This window comes from Oryzias latipes, chromosome 14 (assembly GCF_002234675.1).
Source record: "Oryzias latipes chromosome 14, ASM223467v1".
In the NCBI taxonomy this organism is placed as follows: domain Eukaryota; kingdom Metazoa; phylum Chordata; class Actinopteri; order Beloniformes; family Adrianichthyidae; genus Oryzias; species Oryzias latipes.
Window position 1 is genome coordinate 16,496,049 of NC_019872.2, and position 22,494 is coordinate 16,518,542.

General features: G+C 37.4%; 1 protein-coding gene across 1 annotated transcript; it reads right to left on the reverse strand.

Annotated features, from left to right (window-relative positions):
* Positions 1-339: 339 nt before the first annotated feature.
* On the reverse strand, positions 340-22,050 carry LOC101171430 (transcriptional regulator ATRX). Its single transcript, XM_011483630.3, has 35 exons — positions 21,856-22,050; positions 20,556-20,656; positions 20,422-20,474; positions 20,082-20,110; positions 19,164-19,285; positions 18,751-18,867; positions 18,327-18,433; positions 17,996-18,063; positions 16,200-17,893; positions 15,464-15,536; positions 9,438-9,583; positions 9,127-9,291; positions 8,932-9,031; positions 8,322-8,412; positions 8,010-8,195; positions 7,694-7,838; positions 6,961-7,070; positions 6,670-6,813; positions 6,405-6,582; positions 6,176-6,313; positions 5,762-5,937; positions 5,553-5,670; positions 5,204-5,334; positions 4,835-4,908; positions 4,247-4,332; positions 4,025-4,166; positions 3,836-3,924; positions 3,635-3,740; positions 3,376-3,553; positions 2,240-2,431; positions 2,012-2,161; positions 1,820-1,885; positions 1,645-1,740; positions 1,310-1,438; positions 340-1,236 (listed from the first exon to the last, which is right to left on the reverse strand). The coding sequence occupies exons 1-35, from the start codon at positions 21,867-21,869 to the stop codon at positions 1,135-1,137; spliced, it is 5,616 nt and encodes a 1,871-aa protein (XP_011481932.1). The 5' UTR covers positions 21,870-22,050; the 3' UTR covers positions 340-1,134.
* Positions 22,051-22,494: the final 444 nt, after the last annotated feature.

Consider the following 22,494-nt stretch of genomic DNA (forward strand, 5'->3'; position numbering starts at 1 on the left):
TGCACAATGAAGCTCATTTTGGAGCCTTGATGCATATTTGCATCAGTAGGTGTCAAAGGGTTAAGAAACATTTCAATCCTTGTTACTGTAAATAGTATTGTTTGATAAAAGGATCATAAAAAATTCTCAATTTATATATAAAAAATACAATATAGAGGATGTCATGATTTGACATCATCATACATTGAGCATCAAAAATCTTCCCTTTAACTTTTTATAGTTGTATTGTTTTTAAGAGTACATTTTCCCCCCACAAATTGCTTACCAAAAAAACAAAAATGAAGATTTTGAAAAAGTTCTTATTTTATTCAAAATTAAGGAAAAAAATGACAAACATGATTGAATCTAAAACATTTTTATTTCACGGTTTTTGTCCTAAAGTCTAGTCATTGCCTTCAATCTTTTATGAAATAGAAAAAAAACATTTTTCTAAGAATAAATGACTGAAAATCATATTTCAAATGAAGAAAATCTCAAAGAACTTTTCAGTGATTATTTTAGCCTGTCCAAAAATAGCAAAGAAGGTAATTCAGAAAGACAAGCTTCCCATTCCTGACTCAGAACCATAAGAAGGTGGAGCCATTTGTGTAAAGGATTCCTGGTGCCTTGTTGTTGTCAATGTCCCACATTTAAAACATTGTAGGTGACAGACCACGATGTCTTGGATGTGGGAGACATCGTGAGTGACAGACCAGACAAGAACCCTTCCCTGGATAAGAAGCTCCAGGGCCTCACCCCAAAGACAGGCCCGGGTAAAGTCAGGCTGGCTCCTCGTGGAGTATAGGGTAATGCTCACAGTTATATAAAAACATATAGCTATATTAACACTTTTTATTTTCAATTAATTTTATTATTCAACGATATCTGAACTCAGTAGAAAAACATTCAAATGGGTTAAAGCTTCTTCATGTCATGTGGCTAACGAAGGAAAAACAAAACAAATAGAATGACTCCAAAGTGAAACCTCTTATATCAGTTAAAGTGCAGAAAATCATCAAACCACAAACATTTTTGTGATTGCCAAATGTGCTGTGAACTGATCTGAAGCTTCTGGTCATAACATACATTCATATGTCTGCTGTAGTAAAGAGTGCATAAAGCCACTGTAGTGAAAGAAGGAGCGTACATTCAGGTTCATGTTGGTCCACCCGGGATCACAGTGCTCATCGGCTCCACATTTGTGTGGGTTCCTTGATTCCTTCGAAAGTTCAGAATGAACTGAATTTGACTTAAGGCCTACAGAGACAGACAGACGAAATGAGAGACAGGCTGTCTGCAGGACAATGTACAGACGTGTTTGAGGACAAACCAGTTTTTGCTTTGTGATTGAATCCCAACATGAAGCCCTTTGGATTTTGCTCCTCTTCTCATCGCACTGTTTCCAGATCTCAGCTTTAGTCCTCAACTCCGTCTCTGGCATGAGAGGATACTGCTGCCGCTGTGGGCAAAAAGATGGATAAAACAAAAACAAAGAAGATGTCATTACATTTCGGAATCAACTTTTTCTCCTAATACCAAATAGAGGAAATGTCAACTAACAAAGGGGGTTTGCAGATGGGCTCCCATCCAAACACATTGACGACTATATCCTCTGTTTTTAAAAATAAAATCACATTTTTTGTTGCTTTGATTCAGATGACTCACCAGACGCGACATGTAGTCCTCTACAGTGTAAAATCGAATCTTGTGCAGAATTGCAAACAAGCTACCAACATTTGTATTGCATTTATTGAACAGCTCCTGCAAAGAAAGAGTTGTTTATTAAATCAAAGCTAAAGAAAATCAGAAACAAAGTGAAGATGGAGGAAACTCTTTATACCTCTAGCTGCTCATTCGTCTTTGTTTGCAGCATATTCTGCCCCTCGGTGAGCAGTACATCCATTGGCTGTAAAAAATACCCACATATTTAAATAACATGTACACAATAAAGACGGTTTTGTTTTTTTTACGTTACAGGGACAAAAACCTTTTCCTAAAGGATTCTAATCTCAATGATCAAGGATTTGAGTACCTCTTTCTCGGCTTCATACTCAGCCCAGGCGTCTTTGCGCTCTGCCTCGGTTAGCTCCTCCTCCTGCTTATGGTCCAGCAGGGATTCGTGCTCGTGATACGACACAATCTGATCTCTGCACGTTTCTAACAGCCGACACAGCACCAGGTCCTGAAAAAGCAACAAGCTGTTATTTATTACTGATGTTTTTTCTAAAGCTCTAAAGCAGAGATGTGCATGTCAGATCACCGTGGGAAACAGAGAGACGGGTCTCTTGCTTTTCTTGGAGTTCACGTCGTCAAGCAGGTCGGGCTCAAATGTGTAGAGTTCAGACAGTTCATTAAGAGTGAAGTGCCTCTCGATCTGCTGCTGGTCAACAACTCTGTAGGCCAGAGACTGCTTAGTCACCTGGCGATCATAAATCTTCTCCTCCATGGTGCCCTGGAGATGAAAGTGCCGTTACTGTTCTTTCTGCACAATTTAATACCTGGGAATCTCGTTTGTTTGCAATCTAATTTGGAGGGGGGGGGGATTGAAATGGCCTTTTTGTTCTTAAACAGGAAATTTCACTTCCTATGTTCCCAACATTCAAATTTCACATCATGTTACAGTGACAAAGGTCAGTCGAGCAGACGAAGGAATAAAGAAGCTCAGCACAAGTAAACCCCATCCATGCCTTGTGGTTTTCTGCTTTGCAAGAACATTTCTGGCATTCTCACCGACTTTGCAAGAAAAATTAGTGATTATTGGAAGATTTTTAACACTGACAAGAAAGTCCCACTTCAATTATCTTTTGATCTATTGTAAAAAGCGTTTGGTGGTCTTTTAACTGTGATTATGCCGTTTTGATCAAAAATAAAAATAAACTGTTTGGTTTTCTGGGACATAGTTTCTGCAGAGCGCCAGGAGTTCATTCGAAATGTGTCTGAATTGTGGGCGGAACTGTTGTCGCAGAGAAACCATGCCCCCACTTTTAATCACCCATAGCTGAGCTACTTGTTTACAATTGCATTTAAAAAAAAAATATTGTCATGATATACCCAGAATGATCTTTTCTCTTTATGGGATCGTGAAGCAGAAAAGTGGTCCAAAACAAAGCAACAAATCTACAAAATAAGATTTAAAGAATCTACATGAGAGCAGTGCACGAGCAAGAGACCAAAACTGAAACCATAACAAAAAAAGGACACAATTCTCTGTGAAATGGGAGACTGGATCTACAAGCTGAATCAGTGGTTTAATAGCAGTTTTAAGAACGTCCTTCTTTTCATCTGAGGTTTAGCTCAAATTGTACAAAGGCTTGCTCTAAAGACGGGATCCACATGATGATAAAAAACCAGAAAACTCTTTAAATGTGATTTCTGTTTAGTAAATGAAGGATTTACCTGAGCCAAGAGGCGGTATACAAACACAGGTTTGAGCTGACCGAGGCGGTACACTCTGTATATGCTCTGGATGTCGTAGGAAGGATTCCACGAAGCATCAAAGACGACAACTCTGTTAGCCGCCACGAGGTTGATGCCCAGCGATCCCGCTTTTGTTGAAATGAGAAAGAGGCGTCCACTGAAACGACCAACATTCAAGTAGAAGTCAGTTTGAGAAGCATCAGCGGAAGACTTTCAGTGAAGGTGTCATACTCCATACCGGACATTGGCGACCTCGTTAAACTCATCGGCCCATTTCTTCCTCAAGGAGGAATTCATGCCCCCATCAAGGCGGTAGTAATCAACGTTTTTAATCCAGCTGCCCGCTGTCGGAGGAAGAAAGTGCAAAATTCAGACCCTGCCTTGGAAGACGTCGTCTAAAAGGCTTAAGGACGTTTTCAAAAGATGAACAGAATAATACCTTTTGATGAGGGGTCTCTGGCACGATGAGAAGCTGCAAGGAACTCTTCAATTAGGTTTAGTGAGATTAAAGACTGGCTGAACACAAGCCTGAGAACGAAAGGAAGGAACATCTGACTTTAGATGAAGTCTTGTAGAAAAATCACCACCTTAACTATGTTTATTATCTCTTCATACGGAGGACACGTACACTTTATCATCCAAGCTTTCAGCGATTCTGAGGATCTCAAACAGGACCACCATCTTCCCAGAGTGCTCCATGACTTTGGCGTCCTCTTCAGACAGCAGGTTCTTGTACCAGCCCTCCTTCAGGCTGTCGGCTGCTTCCCTGGCTACACAGGAACACAGAATTGGAAAATCTCAGGTAGGACATTGTTTACAACTTGGTACTACGCTAGTATAGCTGTAACACCTTCCAGGGCTCCTTTGGAGGCACTTGAAGACTCTGGGCTCTCTTCATTGAACATTCTTTCTTTTCCTTTGTCCTCAATCGTTACACTGCAGCAGCAACAAACACAAATGACATGTTTATGCTAAAATACCAGCTTTGTATCAAAAGAACACTTAATTATTTGCGCAGGTTTTACTGTAACTGCCTCTAAGCTTTCTTTTTGTTTTTTGGGACTAATTTATAAGCAAGTGATGACTACGTCAATTTTTATTTAAGAAAATAAATATTAATTAATCAACTGATTAATTGATTTTCCTTTAAAACTATTACTTGTATCGTTTTTTAGGCAGAAAAAAGGATCTTTTGACCTTTTAATGAAAGATTTCATCGTTTCTAGGGTAAAATTGTCAATCAAAATAAAATAAAATCAGAAGTTTTGGCAGTGTTGTGCAGCTGTCATAATTGAAAAATAAACCCATAATTTTAACAGCACTAGTTTAGCATTCATTTTAGAAAGAAATGTATATAAAATTGCAAAAGCTAGTGGTTGCCATGGTGAAGTAAAGGCCAACAGAGGGCCTTTAAGCAGAGCAGAAATGTGGCATTCACCTGTCTGCAGCAATGCTGTGCACATCACTTAGCTGTGCTTCTGTTACAACTTGATTCTTCTTTCTAGAGTTTCTCTGGGGTACAGCAGAAAAGAAAAAAGAGATTACTCAAGATATTAGTTAACCCTTGTGCTATCTTAGATGACCCCACCCTTACATTGACGTGTTATTCCTACCATGACAAAGGTGGATAAAGGTGGAAAGATTTCATGTAATCCATGGACACCAGTGAAGATCACAGATCATTGAAGAAAAAAGGTTCAGAGCACTGTCTAGTGGGTCTAGATGACCCAACTCCCAATGGTAAAATGCCGAGGATAGCACAAGGGATAAAAGGTTTCAAAACAGTGTGTCGTTTGCTTTTACAAACCTTGTTTTCTTTATTCATCTGGCTAAGATGAACGCACCATGGATGAGTCCAAATTCGGCCAAGAACCTGGAAGTCTTTAAACAGGTTTGCTCCAGTTTTTTTCTTTGCAATAACAGGCCTAGAGTCCTCACCTAAAATAAGAAGAATTATAGAATTTTAATCATTAAGGCATTAATCTGCATGGTTGAAGCAGACCCGAGTGACAAAGTGCATTATTTCTAATACATACATATTTATTTGTTCAATATATTTAACATAACTGTGAAATCTTCCCAAGACTTCCTAAGTCTTTTTCTGATGGAACTGTTTGAAAACTTTATTGATACAGTATAAAAAAACACATACTTACGTTTATCAAGGCCGAGGTAGTATCGATACATCTTACACTGAAGAGGAGAAACCCTCACCGCCAGCACATACTCAAATTTGGGAGCCAGAAACTGAGTCAGCTCCGAGTAATCTTTTCTCTGTGGGAAAATACATAAACCGGTTGTGAAGAAAACACAATACAAACAACAACACGCAAACATTTTATTTTTTTGTGGCGTTGTCCTCTACCTGCACACATCCGGCTAACACAGAGTGGAGCACGTGGGCGCGCTTCTTCATGATTCTGACGTCGTTTGGGGTGGAGTCAGCGCACTGCCCGTTTTCTATGGGGTTGATGAATCTGTTCCTGAATTCATTCAGAGAACCAAGAAGGTTCTTCTTGATGAAACTAACCATGCAGTGGTCTGGAGAAAGGAAAAAAATGAGTCACTTTTTGATATAAAAGTAGCAATTCAATGCCAAGTAAGGCATTTATCACATTTCTTTTGTTATGGACTGTATTTTAAAAACTGTCCAATCAGAGAAATTCAATTTTTACGACATTTAAAAAAAAACATTGAGAAAATTAGGTTTTTTTTTCAGAATGGAAGTAGTGTAACTGTCTGCCGAATCCGCTATGGTGATGTAATGATGAGGACTAACATTCAACAAGGTTGTTTTGAAGCGGAGTGCCAGTTAGCACCACCCTTCTTTGGGTTTTGATCGCACTCATAGCTTTGGAGGTTATGGAGGATTCATTGCGAAGGATGTGGCCCTCGTCACAAATCACAAAGTCTGGACCTGTAAAAAAAAAAAAAAAAAAAAAAAGTCAATGGAAAAATGACTAACAGAAAATAAATGTGCTTGAATACATTGTTTTAAATATCTGAACCTGGATCCACTAATACAGATTTCAGAACCTTCTTCTGTTCTTCACTGTTGGTTTTGGGGCAGAGAGACATGATGGTGTACATCTTATATCCCATGATTGCAACACCTCCATCTCTGTGCCACCGCTGCAGAGCTCTGATGCGCTCAGCGGGTTGGTTTATTGTAGACAACACAGTCACCTGAAACATTTATTTCCCTCATTACCACAAAAACTGAAGCCTAAATTCAACACAAAAGTGGGTTAAACATCTCATTCCTCTACATACTTTGACTTTATCCTTTCCTAAGTTCTCCTGCCATTTCTTGAACTCCGCAGCCCAGTTAAGGACAGTATTGAGCGGACACACCACCAAGGCTGTTCTGAATTTCAGGTTTGGAGAGAGCAGCACCGTGTGAAGGAAGGTTACCACCTAAAACAGAGAAACTGTCAGTTTTAAGACCAAAAGCACCACTTTTCAGATCAGAATACAGCAAGGTTATAAATGACAAAACAGACTATTTTACAGGATTTTTCCACAAAAAAAGAAAAAACCCAGCAGATTGATGCACATCTTCACCTGCAAAGTCTTTCCCAGACCCATGCAGTGAGCCAGAATGCAGCCCGATCCAGGAGTGGAGTTGGCCTTCTTTACTGACTCACAACAACTGTCCCAAATAAACTGAACTCCTGTAACAGAACAGCCCGTTTTATTCCACTATAGCCAATTATAAACATGTATGCACTCATATACATTCTACAAATTCTATACATAGAAATAAAAAGAACAATAAAAGTTTTGAGAGCCAAAACTGCAGTTGTTGTTGTTACACAGGCATATATTTGAAAAACCCACTCCTATGAAAAAGGTGTTTTTAACATGTTCTTTTGATATTTTTGATGATGAAGGACATATATATAATTAAAATTAAGCTTAAATTTGTATTTCTTCATTCAAACAGCTGGGAATCAGAAGCAAATTAAAAAAACACGTTTGAAAAATCACTTATTTGTGACGTAGAAAATACGCTGAGCGAGCCACAAGCCCCCTGCTCTGAGCAACGGAGAGGGTAAAGGGGGGTGGGGTTGCTTTGCGCCAACAGTCCCGCCAACAACTCAGAGGTGAATTTCTAATGAACTACTGCCACTCTGCAGAACTGTCCTGGTAAACAACAAAGGTTTTTTTAATTTAGCCTAAAACAACATAATCACAATCAAAAGACCAGTGGCAACACTTTCACGATAGATGAAAAGATGATCGGAGTTTGACTTTAAAGAGAAAGTAGAAGAATTTTTTGTGTGTATAGACTAACCGTCCACTTGATGGAGCTTCAGTCTTGTAACCAGATTGCTGTGAACTTGAACAAGAGGCTGCTTGGTCTCCTCATCCTGATCCAGAACCAGTTTGGTTGCAACAGGGCAAACCACTTGAGACAGCTCGTCTTCTATCACAGTTATCTAAAAATCAAGACAAACGGCATGCGGTCAGATATGCTCACCTTACTAGTTATGACCAACAAAACAGTTTGAGAGAAACATGAGGCATATGAGTTGTTGGGTGTGTAATACCACTACGAGCGGTACACAGATCAATTCTAAGAGTAAATATTATTGGCATTTTCCTTCTACCTCTCTCATGTCTTCCATTTGTTGTTCTCGGTCTGCTAAACGCTTGCGTCTCTCCTCCTCCTCCCGGAGAGCTTCCTGCGTCTCTGATCGGAGCTCCTCATCCTCAATGATTTTCCGAATCTCCTTACGGCCTTTGGGAGTGCCTTTAGGTTTGGGGTCTTCGTTAATTTCATCTTCTTGATCACTCTACACAAATCAACAAAACATAGCCAGAGAAAATGAGAAAGAAAAAAAAAGACACAGGAGCATCTGTCTGCTTCACTGAGACACAACATTTATAAAAAGTTAAACAGATTAAGCATCAACTGCTACCTTTTCTGTACTGGAGTCAGACAACCAAATGCAGGTCCCTTGCGCGTTGTCTTCAAAACTACAAGCTTTTTCGATTTCCTTCACTTCAATTCTGGTAAAATAAAAATGGTAAAAATACATTTACAATTTGTGTTTTAATTTTAGTCTTAAGCATCTGTAAAACAAAAATATATTGGCATATTTATTCCTAACTAAACATTATATAGTAAAACCATTTCCACGTAGTGGACAAATATGTGATTTTAGTTTAGAATTCTTCTCTGTCCTAGATCCTTATGGGGTATTTGTGCTATCCTAGGTACTTTAACATTGGGAGTTGGGACCCACTAGACAGTGCACCGAATCTTTTTTCTTCAATGGTTTGTGATCTTCACTGGTGTCCATGGATTACATGAAATACTCTTCACCTTTATCCACCGTTGTCATGGTAGGAATAACACGTAATTGTAAGGGTGGGATCATTGGATAGCACAAGGGTTAATGGAGCAGCAGGAAAAAGCAACACATTTATTCAATGAACTCAAATCAGATTAACATCTATATTTATCCAGATAAAATATTCACAAAACTTGAGTTCAAACCATAAAAAGTAGTCAGAATGATTATGTACCTATGGGGTTCATCTTCATCATCCTCTGACTGGCTAAGCTCCTCACTCATGCTCTCATCGTCATGGCAACCATTATCGTTAGTAACACTTTCACCATCATCTTAACAGGAGAGAGAAAAAACAAAAACAAAGCATGCATTAGAGCAGAGCTGGTCGTCTCTCATCAGCAACATCATCAATTTAAAATGTGCTTACAGGTTAGACTCTTCTCTGCTGCTCTCTTGTTCTGTTGTTCTACTGCAGCCTCCACATTGTTTCCTGATGTTCCCTCGTCTAAAGTGAGTTTGAGTTGAAGGAGATGGTGTCTGGACCTGGACTTATCAGACATGGTGTCAGATGTCTCTGATGCCAAATCCTTTCCTGCAGCAGACACATCACTGGTCAAGTTCTTTCTATACAGACCGACAGAATTAAGCCCCTTCTGTTTGGAAATGCACTCAAGCATTCATCATCTGAAGCTTTGTGGAAACTGGAAGACAGGAGGACGAGTGAGAAGCTTCACTTACCACTTTCCTGAGTACCACCATCCTCAATGTCTTCTCTCAACTCCTGGTCACACTTTGACTTAGACTCTTCCTCCTCGTCTGAAGAAATATCATCACCCGAAGAGTAGTTGGCTTTAATTCTGGCCAACAGCATTTTCTTAGCGATTCTTTTAAAAGTAAACAAAAAGAGCACCTGGAGTTTATTGTTTTGGTTAATCACATCTTCATGTAGATATTGATCATAAAACAATAGAGAATTTTATTTTAAAATGTGGAATCCAAAGGCTTGTACTCAGTGCGACTTATATTGAGGTCAAATAATTGAGAGTCACATTACATGTTTGTTAAGCCACAATTGTTAAGCATTGTATTAACACATTAACAACAAAAGATGAAAGAGAAAAAGGAGACAGACACATTTTCCAAAAAAGTAAACATTTATTTTAAAAAAACAAGTATTATTGACAGAAAAAACAGAAGCAGCATGGCTCTTTCATTGGAAAACAGGGAGTTTGTCCTAAATGCTTTTTGCCTCCAAGTAAATAAAAGAACTACATGGACTTTCACTTTGCCCTAATTATTCCCTTAACTACACTTAAAGAACCACAATACACAGTTTTGCATATCAGCTAAAATGATATACTGTTTATCAGTTCAACTAATAAAAGTTAAAAAATCAGTTAATCCTCAGACCTTAATATTTTTTACAATATCACTGCTTCACAAAGACAAAAAGCTATGATCTCATTACTATATAAGGTTTTGATCAAAGTCTGTACACATTAGTAACCACCAAAAAAACTATCTACATTTTTTTCAAAGAAGTCAATGAAAAATAAATAACAGTAAAAAGATTCAATAAAAGTTCGGCTCCAGGATATTTGTCCGATTCTGAGCTTCATGGTGAATTACAGAGGATGTGACCATCATTTCCACAGATGCTAGCTGTAAAAGTTCAGTTCTAATTTATTGTAGAAGATGTATTACAGTACAACAGCAAGGGGGAAACTTGACCTTCCAACTGGAATACAGCTATCAGAAAGGATTTTTGTCTCTGAAAATCATCCTTTGTGACTCCGAAAGTCTAGACAGGTCTTTAGTTCAGCGCCGCACACAACACATACTGCTGACCATTTATCTGACCACAATAAAACTTAAACACAGCCTACGGGGAGGGGGGGTTGCTAATAGGTGAAGACGGGAAGCTAACATATCCAACATTAAGCAATTGTTGCCTAACAGCACGGCTTTCTCTGTCGTGCTGTCAGAAAATCCGACCTGGAAAAAACATATAAGAGACAAACATGCATGTCGTTAAAGGCATCATGTAGATCTAGGTAGCATTTTAGCATTCTGTTTGTCAGCCCGCTATTCAGATCATCAATGCTGCAGTTTGCTATATAGTTTTTCTTGTTAATTATCTGAACGATATTTTTAAATCTAAGCAATATTGACCATTTAATATTGCAGTATGAAAATGTAAATTTCAACTTTTTTTTTATTAGGTCATTATTTAAATGGTCAGCAGTATTAAATACTCTGTATATACCATAGGCAATACAATACAAAAGTAATTAAGAAACAAGAAAGATATACTCAGTTAACGTATTTGTTATATTGATCAACTTGTAATAAGTTAAAGAATAATTCTGTCAAATTCAAATGGCAAAGGCTGAGACTTCTAGATGTCTAAACTAAAATGTAGAGATGAGCTTTGAGTAGCACAAACAGAAATGTATTCATGCTAAAGGCACTGGGATGTTAAAAGTTTCCATGCGTAAAAGAAAAGCTGCTTTAAACTGAGCAGCAGCATGCATGGCGTGATGTTTCAAGAAATGCAGGCTTCAAACGATATGAGAAAAACCAGAGAGGAGGACAACGAAAAGAGAGACAGACTGACAGCACAAAGAACAAACTACACACCAAAGCATAAACTACCAAACATTCCTGGATTCAAAAGACTTATTTAGAAACGGTTTGCCTGGATTTTCAATAAAATACTTTTTAGGATTTGGTTAAAACAATTATTGGAATTTTTATTCATTTAATAAATGCTTTCTTTCATACAATTTTCAAAAATATTTCATGGATGTTACTGTAATCCTATTTATGTGATAGTTAACACACAGATTTTAACCTAGTGAGTTATATAAAAGTAAAATAAATCTATTAACTGGAAAACATTCTAAATCAACCTTGTATGAATTTTTTTTTGTAATTAAAGAAAGGTAACAAATGATACAAAAATTGTATACATGTAGCATCCTAGACTGTAAAATTTAGCAAGGTGACCTATCAACTGATTATTTAAAAAAATAAAAATAAAACAAACCCAGCAGAGGACGCTGCAAGCGTAAACTGCCTGATTTGTTTGTATTTTTAAAACTTAGTGCGATATATAGCGCTTTAGCCAATATGTAGGGATGTCGGAATCTACAATTCCAAAACCCAGTTCCATAAAAATTTACCTGAAGTCTCTGCCAAAAACTAATGTGGCTCGATGCTCCCTACACTAGCAAAGATAGACCACAATGCATTGCGCTTGGTTGATTTGTCATTTAAAAAAATTATATTTATCATGATCTTTCATAAATTATCCACGTTTTTATCGTAGAACACAGGGGATTCATAAATATTCTTTGCAAATTTTACTTTTACTACGGCAAATGGGTGAAGTCATATTCCCCGTTTTAAAAAAAGCTAATGAGCATGGTGTGGAAACTGCATTTAAATCCAGGGCTCTGGATTTTAGAGATTAGAAAGTAGTGAGGAAATTGGGACACAACCATGGCCATATCCAACGTTCCAGATTACACTGGGAGTTTTTCAAACCTTTGATCAACCACAGCTGAACCCTATGGAGCTTTTACAACTTTGTTACCTTACAACTTATTGAACTTCTATAGTAAAAATAGTGCATTTAGTGATCCAACTAAGAAAAATGATGTTTTACTTACATAAAATAGTGTAAAAATAGTGTTTTGGAGTGTTCTGTCCAAAAAAAAAAAAAACCCAAAAGGCTGCTTATATCCGATTAAAAAAAAGTGGATTCCAGACATTTAAAAGAGCCCGGTTTTGGAGATTTCCAGGTCTGAAGGACTAACAACTTAATTAGGATCTGTTTAAGTGGTCAATTAATTGTTTAGTAATTGTGGCACAAAAATCTCTAGATCTTTTTAAACTATTTTTTTAACTGTTTGGAATCCAATTCGCCACAATGAGAAGAAATTATTAGCAAGTGAAAAATCCTTTTTAAAACACCTGCTAAATTATCCAGACAACATCTGAAGGTATTTACCCCAGTCAGGAGGTCATTTGAAAAATAGAAACAAAGCAAAATTACAACTAAGACTTAGAAAGCTTCACCAAGCAAGAAAAGTGTTTAAATAAAGATCAAGTAGCAAAGCCACAGGTAAGAATTAGAGATCTTTCATTTGGTTAGTAATTTGCTAAATGAAAATCCTGTAAAAATGTGCTCTCCAGTCTTCTGTATTTGTCAGCTCTACTAACCTTTATCCACACATTTGTCAATCTCAAAATGAATGCCCGACTATTGGCCATCATTGCTTCGTGAAGGCATCTGCCACTGAAAATGCAATACCAAGTTCCTCATAAATATGTTAACAGTTATATTTCACTTTTAAGCGCTGACTGTCTGAAAAGTGGACCGGGTAAGCAGGACAACACCCATAGAGAATGCCTTACTTCCGGATCCAACCAAATGAGGTTCATTCCGTCGCCATTTTGAAGCGATATGGGCACCGCCTTGTTGGAGCCAAATGACATCAGTGAGCAGCGTTTGGTACAAGTCGGTCTGAGTCAGTGTTTTTAATGGCAACCACTCTGGCCAATCAGGAGTGAGATTGTTGGAAGAACACACCCCCACCACTTGAAAGCAGACTACCTGAAATCTGTCAAACATTTCAGATGTTCAATGTGAGATCACATAGTTTTACTGAAGCATCTGATTGGTCAGTTTATAACTTGAATAACTTGCAATAATGGAAAAATGTGGAAAAAAATTGTATCAGCTAGAACCTGATAAATAAAGGTAGCGGAGCAAGAATTAATATTCTGACCAATATTTCAACTGAGTAATAAGTTTTTATTTCTTAATAGAAGTCAGTAGCCAGCAAGTACTTCCTGTTTGGAATGCAAAAAAAAAAGGGGGGGGGGGTCGTCAGACAGTCCAGTCCTCGTGTACAGTCAGGTTTTGATTCTAAATACTTGTTTGTTCAGAGTAAAATCTTTTATCAGTTGATGGAGTGTATGCAACCATAGCAAATCCCCAACTGATGAGCCCATTAATGTCCTGCTCTGCCAACGCCTTTTACGTTTATTTTTCCAGCAACATGACCTGAAAAATCTGCTGATGCAAAGCATCAATAAGGAACATAGAAACAAAAATGAAGCTGGTAGCATCATATAAAAAATGTATTCAACATATAAGTAAATAGGATTTGTTTGGGGTTTTCTTTTGTATCATTTACAATTTTTTGCTACTAAATATTGCCAAAACATGAGTTGTTGGTAGAAGGCCAAGACAAAACATGATTAAATATTTGTTTTTACTCAAAAAAGAGAGGAGGGACGGTACTAATAAGTAATGACAAAGCTAGCAGTGTAAAATGAGTCTAGACTATATAAAAGGATATACATAACAGAATATGCAGTTAAAGGCAAATTTCTTTAATGCTTTGATTGAGTTTTCATGTTTAAGTTCAGATGGCGTAGTTTGGTTCATTTATGCTTTTATTAACACTTACTAATTTTAGAAGGCAAGAACATGTCTCCAAATTAGCACAGTACATTTCACATGTAATAAACAAAACTCATTCATGAAGCTGAATGGGACTAACAAAACAATCACTACCACTGACACAGCAGACAGAGTCAACATTGGAATCCACCGAGGAATAACTCAATACATTTGGACACAGTCACAACGTTACACACTGGAAGAACAGACAGATGTACACCAGTGCTCCCAACAAAGGTGTTCAAGAGAACTGTCTTCTGTCTTGTCTACAGATTGTTTTCCAAATGTTTGATTTTGTCTTTTGGTACTGTGAGCAAACACAGAGAAATCTTCAAATTTACAGTTACAGGATTTCTCTTTCAGAGCAGAATTAAGTGATAAAAAAAAAGACCACTGACAGAGTAAAATACTGAAGCAAATATATAAACAACTGTTTTATAAAGGCAAATATTTTTCTATCTTGTCAACCAGAGGCCTGACAGGCATTAAAGTTCTTAAAGTTAACATAACTACATTATTGTCAGCTTTTCCTTCATTTGACAAAAATCTCCTTCAATAATTAAAAAACAAATGTGTGAAATGAAGGCTAGATGGTTTGAAGTGCAAACAAAACAACACACCAATGAGCCACAACAGTAAGACAACTGGTAATGTACTCGCTACAATGCAATGTTGATCTGAAATAACATATAGATTTATTCCAAACCATTGAGGATTTTACTGAGCTTTGACACCCCATCCATCATCTACGGCTTGACTCAATAATAGTCAGTAATATTCCTGTGGTCATAATGTTATGGCTCATCAGAGTATGCTCATCACATGTTGTAAAAGAAAGCATCCCTTCAAACAAACTTGTGTTTTTATTAAAAAAAACAGGCAAAGTAGTTTTTTGTTCTCAAAGTTAACTCTTCTAAAGAGTTCCATTCTGCATTAGCCACCAATATGGAATATAAAATTATAAATAAAAAATACTTCTTATAATGATAGAACGCATGTCTAAAACCATATTGATGAATTAATGGGGTAGACACACAGATGAGTCTAGAATTCTGCTTATAGATCCGCTTCCTGCAGTCAGCAACACTGTGGACTGAAAGTCTAGAATGTGTATTTGATGGTTGGGGCCCGACAGCTACGTTTAGGTCTCGTCTGAATTGACTGCAGCTGAGTTCTAGTCACATGGGGGTTAACGGGTGTGGCAGACAGTTCAGGATTAGATTTTGCATCCTTCCTTTTACACTTAAGGTGTTTTAAGCACTGTACATCCGGGCTTTTGGAACCGTACCTATTTTCTAGATCATCATCATCGTCGTCGTCGTCTCCTGCTGCCCACGAGGGCCCTGACTGTTCATAGTCTCCTACAAAAAAAGAAAAGAAAAGGTTGCTGTTTGTGGTGCTTCACAAAAGGATATTGCCTTGACTGCTCTGTCAAATTCTAAAATTCTAAGTGGGAGACAGACTCTAGGTTTATTTTTGAAGGGGGGGGGACTAAGAGAATTATCTAAGGGCAAGCAGAAAAAAACAGATGTTCTGTAAAAATAATTTGCCAAAAAATATGTGGCATCGGATTTTCATTTTTTTTTCCTCAGATAATCTTTGAAATTGGCTTTTATTTATTGTCATGTCTGTATCCTTCCAGACCCACTCCCACTCCAATCAGGTTGCGGTCTGGTCTGCCCAGCGTGTTTTCTGCGTCACAATAAGCTCTTTCTCACATGGCTTGTTTTGTCTGCTCCTGATTTACAGCAATTTGAAAAAAAGAAATACTCAGAAATACATTTTTAAGCATAATTTTCTAAAAACACATCATTAAAACAAAATACCACAAGAACATGTTAAAAACAAACAAAAAAAATAAGATTTTCATCGAAATGGGTCTTTGAATCATTTCCTTTATGACCAGTTTGAAATGACATAATACTAGAGAGGATTTTTGTTGTCATTTAAAAAAATCTAACTTGTTTCAGTATCTGAAAACCCGGATGACTGGTGAAATGCTGCTACATCAAGGGGCATCATACCTTCTGTGATGGGCTTCATCTTCTGATCACTGACATCACTGCCCGAGTCATTGTCCTGTTCATCTTCACTTGACGAGGAGGAAGAGGATGAAGAATCAGCTTCTTGTTGAGCTTTTATTTTATTTTCCTCTGCCTGCAGTTGTCTCTGCCTTCTTGTCATCTCTTTCTTCTGTCTTTTGCCAAGCTGAGAGGTTCCTATCGACCTCACTGAACTTAAGTGCTGTATTTGCTTTTGAGAGTCGTCATCATCACTAGAGGAGTCTGTCTGGCTATCTTGCTGGGCTTTGACAATTCCAGTGCTCGATTCAGACTCAGATGACTGGTCGGGCATTTTGCGCTTTCGCCGCATCTTCTCTGGTGACATTGGGCTGTTCTTTGTGAGCCAAAATAAGCATTTCTTTGCCACCTTGTTAGGAGATGCCTGATTTTCATCTTCATCACTCTGGGGCTCGTCCGAGCTTTGGGTCATGGCTACTCGCTCGAGTAGAGCAGCAGGAACTTCATCTGAGTCCGAGTCGTCTCCTGCTCTGCTCAAACTTTGCTCCTTGTCAATTGTGGCAGGTGTGGCGTCTGGGATCTCCCCAGGGTCTGAATCAGTGTCGCTGTCTCCTGCTGAAAAAGATGTTTTGGTTTTGACATCACTTGGTCGGCGTAGAGGAGTAGTCTTGACGCGAGGAGAACGCCTGTTGCCTTTATCTTCTTCTAATAAGAGGGGTTCACTAGAGTTCAATTCAACTTTCCCATCTTCAGAGGTTTGCTCATCTTCTGTTACATTCTTTTCCTTCTGAAATTCCTCTTCCTTTCTCTTTGGCTCCTCGGGTGATGGCGGCTGCTCCATTGCAACAGGCGTAAGTTTTACGACCAGCTTTTTAGTTATGTCAACATGACTTTCCTGAGTGGGATTCAGGCCCATGATTCCTTCACTCACTCTTGCTTCATGCGTTTCTTTATCAAAGTGGCCATGGAGGCTTCTTCCATCCATGAACCCATTGCTTTTCGAATCATTATCTTCAAAATGTTCAGCTGCCAGTTTCTGCAGGTCGCTCAAGCACCTTTCATCAGAAATGTTCAGCTCTATGTCGGCTTCAGCCTCTAAAGGATCAAAATCGTTGCTGAAGATCTTTTCCCAGCTGATGGTCAGATCCAAGTCGCTGAATTCTTCCTTAAGACTACCCTCCAGTGCTGCCAGGGACTTTTTTAGGCCTTTAACGACAGCTAAAAAAGAGTTAAAATACATTACGCGAACACTGGGAGTCTGCTGTTTTTTTGTCACACTGTGAATAAAATTGACAAATATTTGATTTACTGCATTCGTTGACTCCACTAAATGCTTGGCCTTCTTGGTAACTTCTTTAGACACTTGCAAAGCATTATAGTTAAAGACAACGCTCCCATCCATGCCACTGTGGTCCCATTTATCTAAGCAAATGTTCTGTGGCAACAGCCCAGATTTCTCTGGCTCCACTCGACTCCTTTTTCGCTGCTGACTCCACACGCTCTCCATGTTCTCCAGGACATGGTTGCAGGCTGTCACCAGGTCAAAAAGCGGTTCTGGGCTACAGACGTAGCAGTACCATTTGCTCTCCAGTATGCCGGACAGTTCCTTCCGTCCCAGATTTCGTAGAATACATTTCTTGCAAAAAGCATTACTGCAAAAGTCACAGCAGATTAAGTTGCCTCCTTCTGCACACCACCTGCAAAAGGAAAAAGGGGAAAGTTAAAGCACTTAATGCACAGGATTTTACAGGAAATCTTGCTTTTGAAATACTGTATATATTAAAAAAAATAAATCATACCTGCACTGCTCATCCATTCCATCTCCATCCTTGCTGATTTCATCACTTGAGTAATATTTGTAGCAAGCCTGACAAAATATACCAATTGTTAGCTTGGGCAAACACATGATGATTGAATAGAGAAATACTCAGAAATGCAATGTTTAGCTTCATTGTCTTTATACATGTCCTCCATCATCAGAAAAATAACAAAAGAACATTTAAAAAAAAACAAGACAATTTTCATTGGGCTGGGTCTTTACCCAAATCAAAAAGTATATTTATGTCATTAGTAAATAAACACAAAAACTTCTCTATTACTTTTTTTATTGTTTTTTTAACTTAGACTCACCTTGCAAATAAGTACTTTCAAAACCGGATGTTGATATAAGGAGTCTCTCTGGAAGTGGTTAACTTGACGACCACAAGCAGTACAAGTTACAATTCCCACATGTTCACCTGAGAAACGACAGCTCCGTCAGAGACAACAGCAAATGCAAGGATTTTGAATGATTTCTAATAAGATGTAGACGAACAAGACTTCTTGTTTAAGTAAGAACCCTTAAAGTCCTGGTGCCATGTAGTTGAATCATTAATTTTATACATAAATACAACACAAATCCCTACTTACTGTATACAGTACACTGGGCGCTTGTTATTGCTTTGGTTTCAGTTAGAAACAACTGAAAAATATCTTTTTTTTCTGCTAGATGAATGCAATGCTAATAAAGAATCGAGTGATTATGAAGGTAAATTTATTTAAGACAGCGACTGACCTCCACGTTTCCTTGAAAATTCCTTCCGCAGCACATTTGGTTTTCGGCTTCGAAACTCGGGACCCCTGAACTCGTCTCGTCCGTTGTCCACAGCTTCAGGTCTGACAAAAGCTGTACCTGTGAAGGCACAATTTATAGAATCCAAAAACCGTGATTGAAATTTTCTGCAGGGTGGTTGTGTAATTTTAACCTCAGTCTAGAAACAAAATTAAATAAGCTGTGCATTTTACAAACAGAAAAAAAATATATAAAACATAAGATGTAAATGAGCCAATCAGAACATCATTCTAGTGAAAAGTAAGTTAAAAAAAAAGTAAGATTAAAGCGAAATCTGAAATGTTTCTACAAATATTACTAAATCGTAAGACACTATCACGAAATATCATTTGTATCAAAAACTGTTCCAATCTTACCTTTAGGCAACTGAGTCACATCAAGGCGACCATTTGTGTTCTCAAGTACATTAAAGTCATCACTTCCATTTGACTCTCCAGATTCATCCAGTCCAGAGTGTTTTATTACAACTGAAGGTTTTCTGAAATATTCCAGCAATGAAACATGAGGTATATGACAACAAACCACATATATCACAACAAACGTTTTGCAAATTAACTACATATGACATTTCTTCATAGACCTAAACCTTTAAAGGGCCTTTAACATGTTTTTTTAAGCCTTTCAGAGTAAAGTATATCAATGTTTATGATGATATTTTACCATTGGCACACAAAAAACTATTTTTTCTATGAAATATGAGTTCTTTTCGAAGCCCTTTTTCCTACTCAGATGTAAGACGACTCGATCTCTGAAGCACCGGCTTTCCCTCCTTGTGGGTGTCGCCCATTTCATGATGTCAACTTAGAAACGGGCTCGGCAGTGTGTCTGCGATTCACCCACAAAAACAAACAACATCCAAACTTTTGTAAAAATGGATGTACATGTTGTGCATATGAAAGAAAAAACGTTTTCCCAATTACCGCTAGCTCCGCGAAAGAAGTGTGTGTGTGTTTGTGTGTTAGGCTGGGGGCGGTGCTGGCAACGCAGACTCTTCCTGGCAGGGGCTGTTCCCTACTTTGTGGCATAAAAATGTGAGAACTCACTTGTTTTCATGGATTGGGATATTTGGAGGGGCTTGTGGTCAGAGAGCAGGATTTTTTAAAGAATACTCAGAAATGCATGAATAGAGCAAAATACCACTCTGGGGTTATTTATAGTAAGGACTGGACATTATAATACACTTTAAAGCTCCAAAAGGTTGGTTTTGTCTGATATAGGCCCTTTAATATACATTTACTGTCGATAAAATGTTAGAAAAAAAACATTGAGCTCACCTTCTTGAGAATCTGTTGTCTAGGCCTATCTGCAAAGTATAATAGTATACTGTTTAATTTCTTAAAGCTTCATCCATGAATTGCATATCAACAATGACGAGTACTCTTAACTCACAAGAACCCTGACCCATTTTGTCTAAAAGATTGAATTGTGTGTATTTTACCACAAACCAAGTAGAACACAAAACCCATTTTGGATATTTTTCTGTAACAGTGATGTCACCATGGGTCCTTAAGGGTTAAGTAATATGCATCACATCAAACTTCAAATAGCAATACATTTAAAAGCATGGTGTGTGAAATTAAATTAACAAGACAGACTCTTGTGTGTTTTACTTACCTCTGCACCTTGGCCTGTTGAGTTTCCTGCTGAAAACCCTGTGTGTGTCTGACCTGTGAACAGGAGATGTGTGAAAAATTTGTGGAAAAAACGTTTGTTTTCAAAATCCACCAGAATTCATGAAGATAATTTACCAGATACATCACGTGATTGCATGCCAGTGCTTTCTTCAATACTGGAATGTGCCAAGTATTCATGAAGCTTGTTGACCAATAAATTCAGTTTGCTGGACGAACTACATTCAAGAGAAACAAAATTCAGATTTTTTTTTCTAAAAAAACAAACAAAACTGAATAATTAAGTTAATTATTTGAGTACATTACAGTACTCAGCGTTTACAGACCAAAAGTACAACTTTAAAACAGTTTCAGTTTAGCATTTGAATGAGAATAGAATTAGTACATATTGTGGTTAAGGAAAATTGACAAGATTGGCCTATTCCATTTCAGAGATGTTATCAGGTAAAAGCCGTCAACTTTTTCCCGCTTGTTGGTGCAATTTCTACTTTCAAGCTAAGGCGAAAACATAGACACAGGGTGACAAGTTCTTCTTGCCTTCAAATTTACATGCATAGGTTTTGTTTTTATTTTTCTCAGACGCCCATCATATAAAACTGATAACACAATATGCCGAGCACAAAACCGTCAGAAGAAGACTATATGTCAGCACTCAAACAGGTTAAGGTAAACAAGATCTTCATCCTACCATTTGTCTAACAAAAAGAAAAAGAGCCAACACATGTATGTGAATTTGCTCAAATGTCAAAGAACTTTACCATTTGACAGGTCAAGGAATTACTTAAACCATCCAGAAAAACGTTGTAAGTGTCTGGAAAAAGAACTTTTTAAGACCTTGGTTTGTTAAGCAATGGTAGGGAATCCCAACTCAAAAACAAAGGTAAAGAAGTTATCGCATTGAGTTTTCAATTTGTATATTCAAAAATAAGCAGAACTACACATTTGGAACCAAAAAATTCATTTAAACAATAAACAAATGATAGAGATTTGATATGATCCACTTGTTAACGTTTGATATTTAAAGATAAAAAAATTGTTTACAACATTTACAACAGTTACAGTGTACATCTATTTGTAGGAAAGCTTAGAAAAAATCTACTGCTACTGCTTTTCTTTTTTGTACCTATATTTATCTTAAATTTAATTTTGGTAGTGGTACATTATAATACCACTACTAACAAAATTAAATTTAAGATAAGTGTTCTAGATGAAGATAAAGACACAGTTCAGTTCAATGTAAAAAATAAAATAAAATTCATTCTTATAAGTGTTTTTAGTGTCTCGTACTCATGATACTTATAATTTATTATTTACTGTATCAACGCAACTTCAAAACGTTAGCATATATCGCTAGCTAAGCTTAAAGCTAGCTAGCTAGCACACCGTTATATACCCCGTATCAAACTGCAGTTTTTACCTGAACGCCGACATGTCAAAACGCAGGCGAACCACTGAAACCGTGAAGCTTTTTACGCTGTCATGGTACGTGAAAAGGGCAAACTGGTCAGGTTAGAGATCTTGTAGCAGGGAAAACATTTTCAACAATCGAATGGCTGCTTTGCTCGACTATTTTGTGTTTTTCACGCGCTTGAAAAAGGCAATTAAACAGAGAGAACTACCGCCACCTGTTGTTTGGGAGTGCACCCTAGACTTATTTCCCAAATAAAACCCCTGCAAATTCTTTAAAAGAAAAAAATCGAGTAGGTCTCAATTGTATAGCTTTTAAAATAGTTTTCATATAATAACTATGAATTTATTGTGGTTCAATGTATGTTACAATTTATTTTTGTTTTTTGTTTTTCCTTTATCTTATACATAAGTAAATGTAAGCCTACACGACTGCTACTTCAATATAAGTACAGAGTAATGTATTTCTGTTGATATACTTCACTTTTAACAAGATCTCATGTTCCAAAAACATGTACAAATTCTTTCGGAAGAAATAATATAAGACTTTTTTCATTATTATATTATATTATATTATATTATATTATATTATATTATATTATATTATATTATATTATATTATATTATATTATATTCGCTATGAACCAGT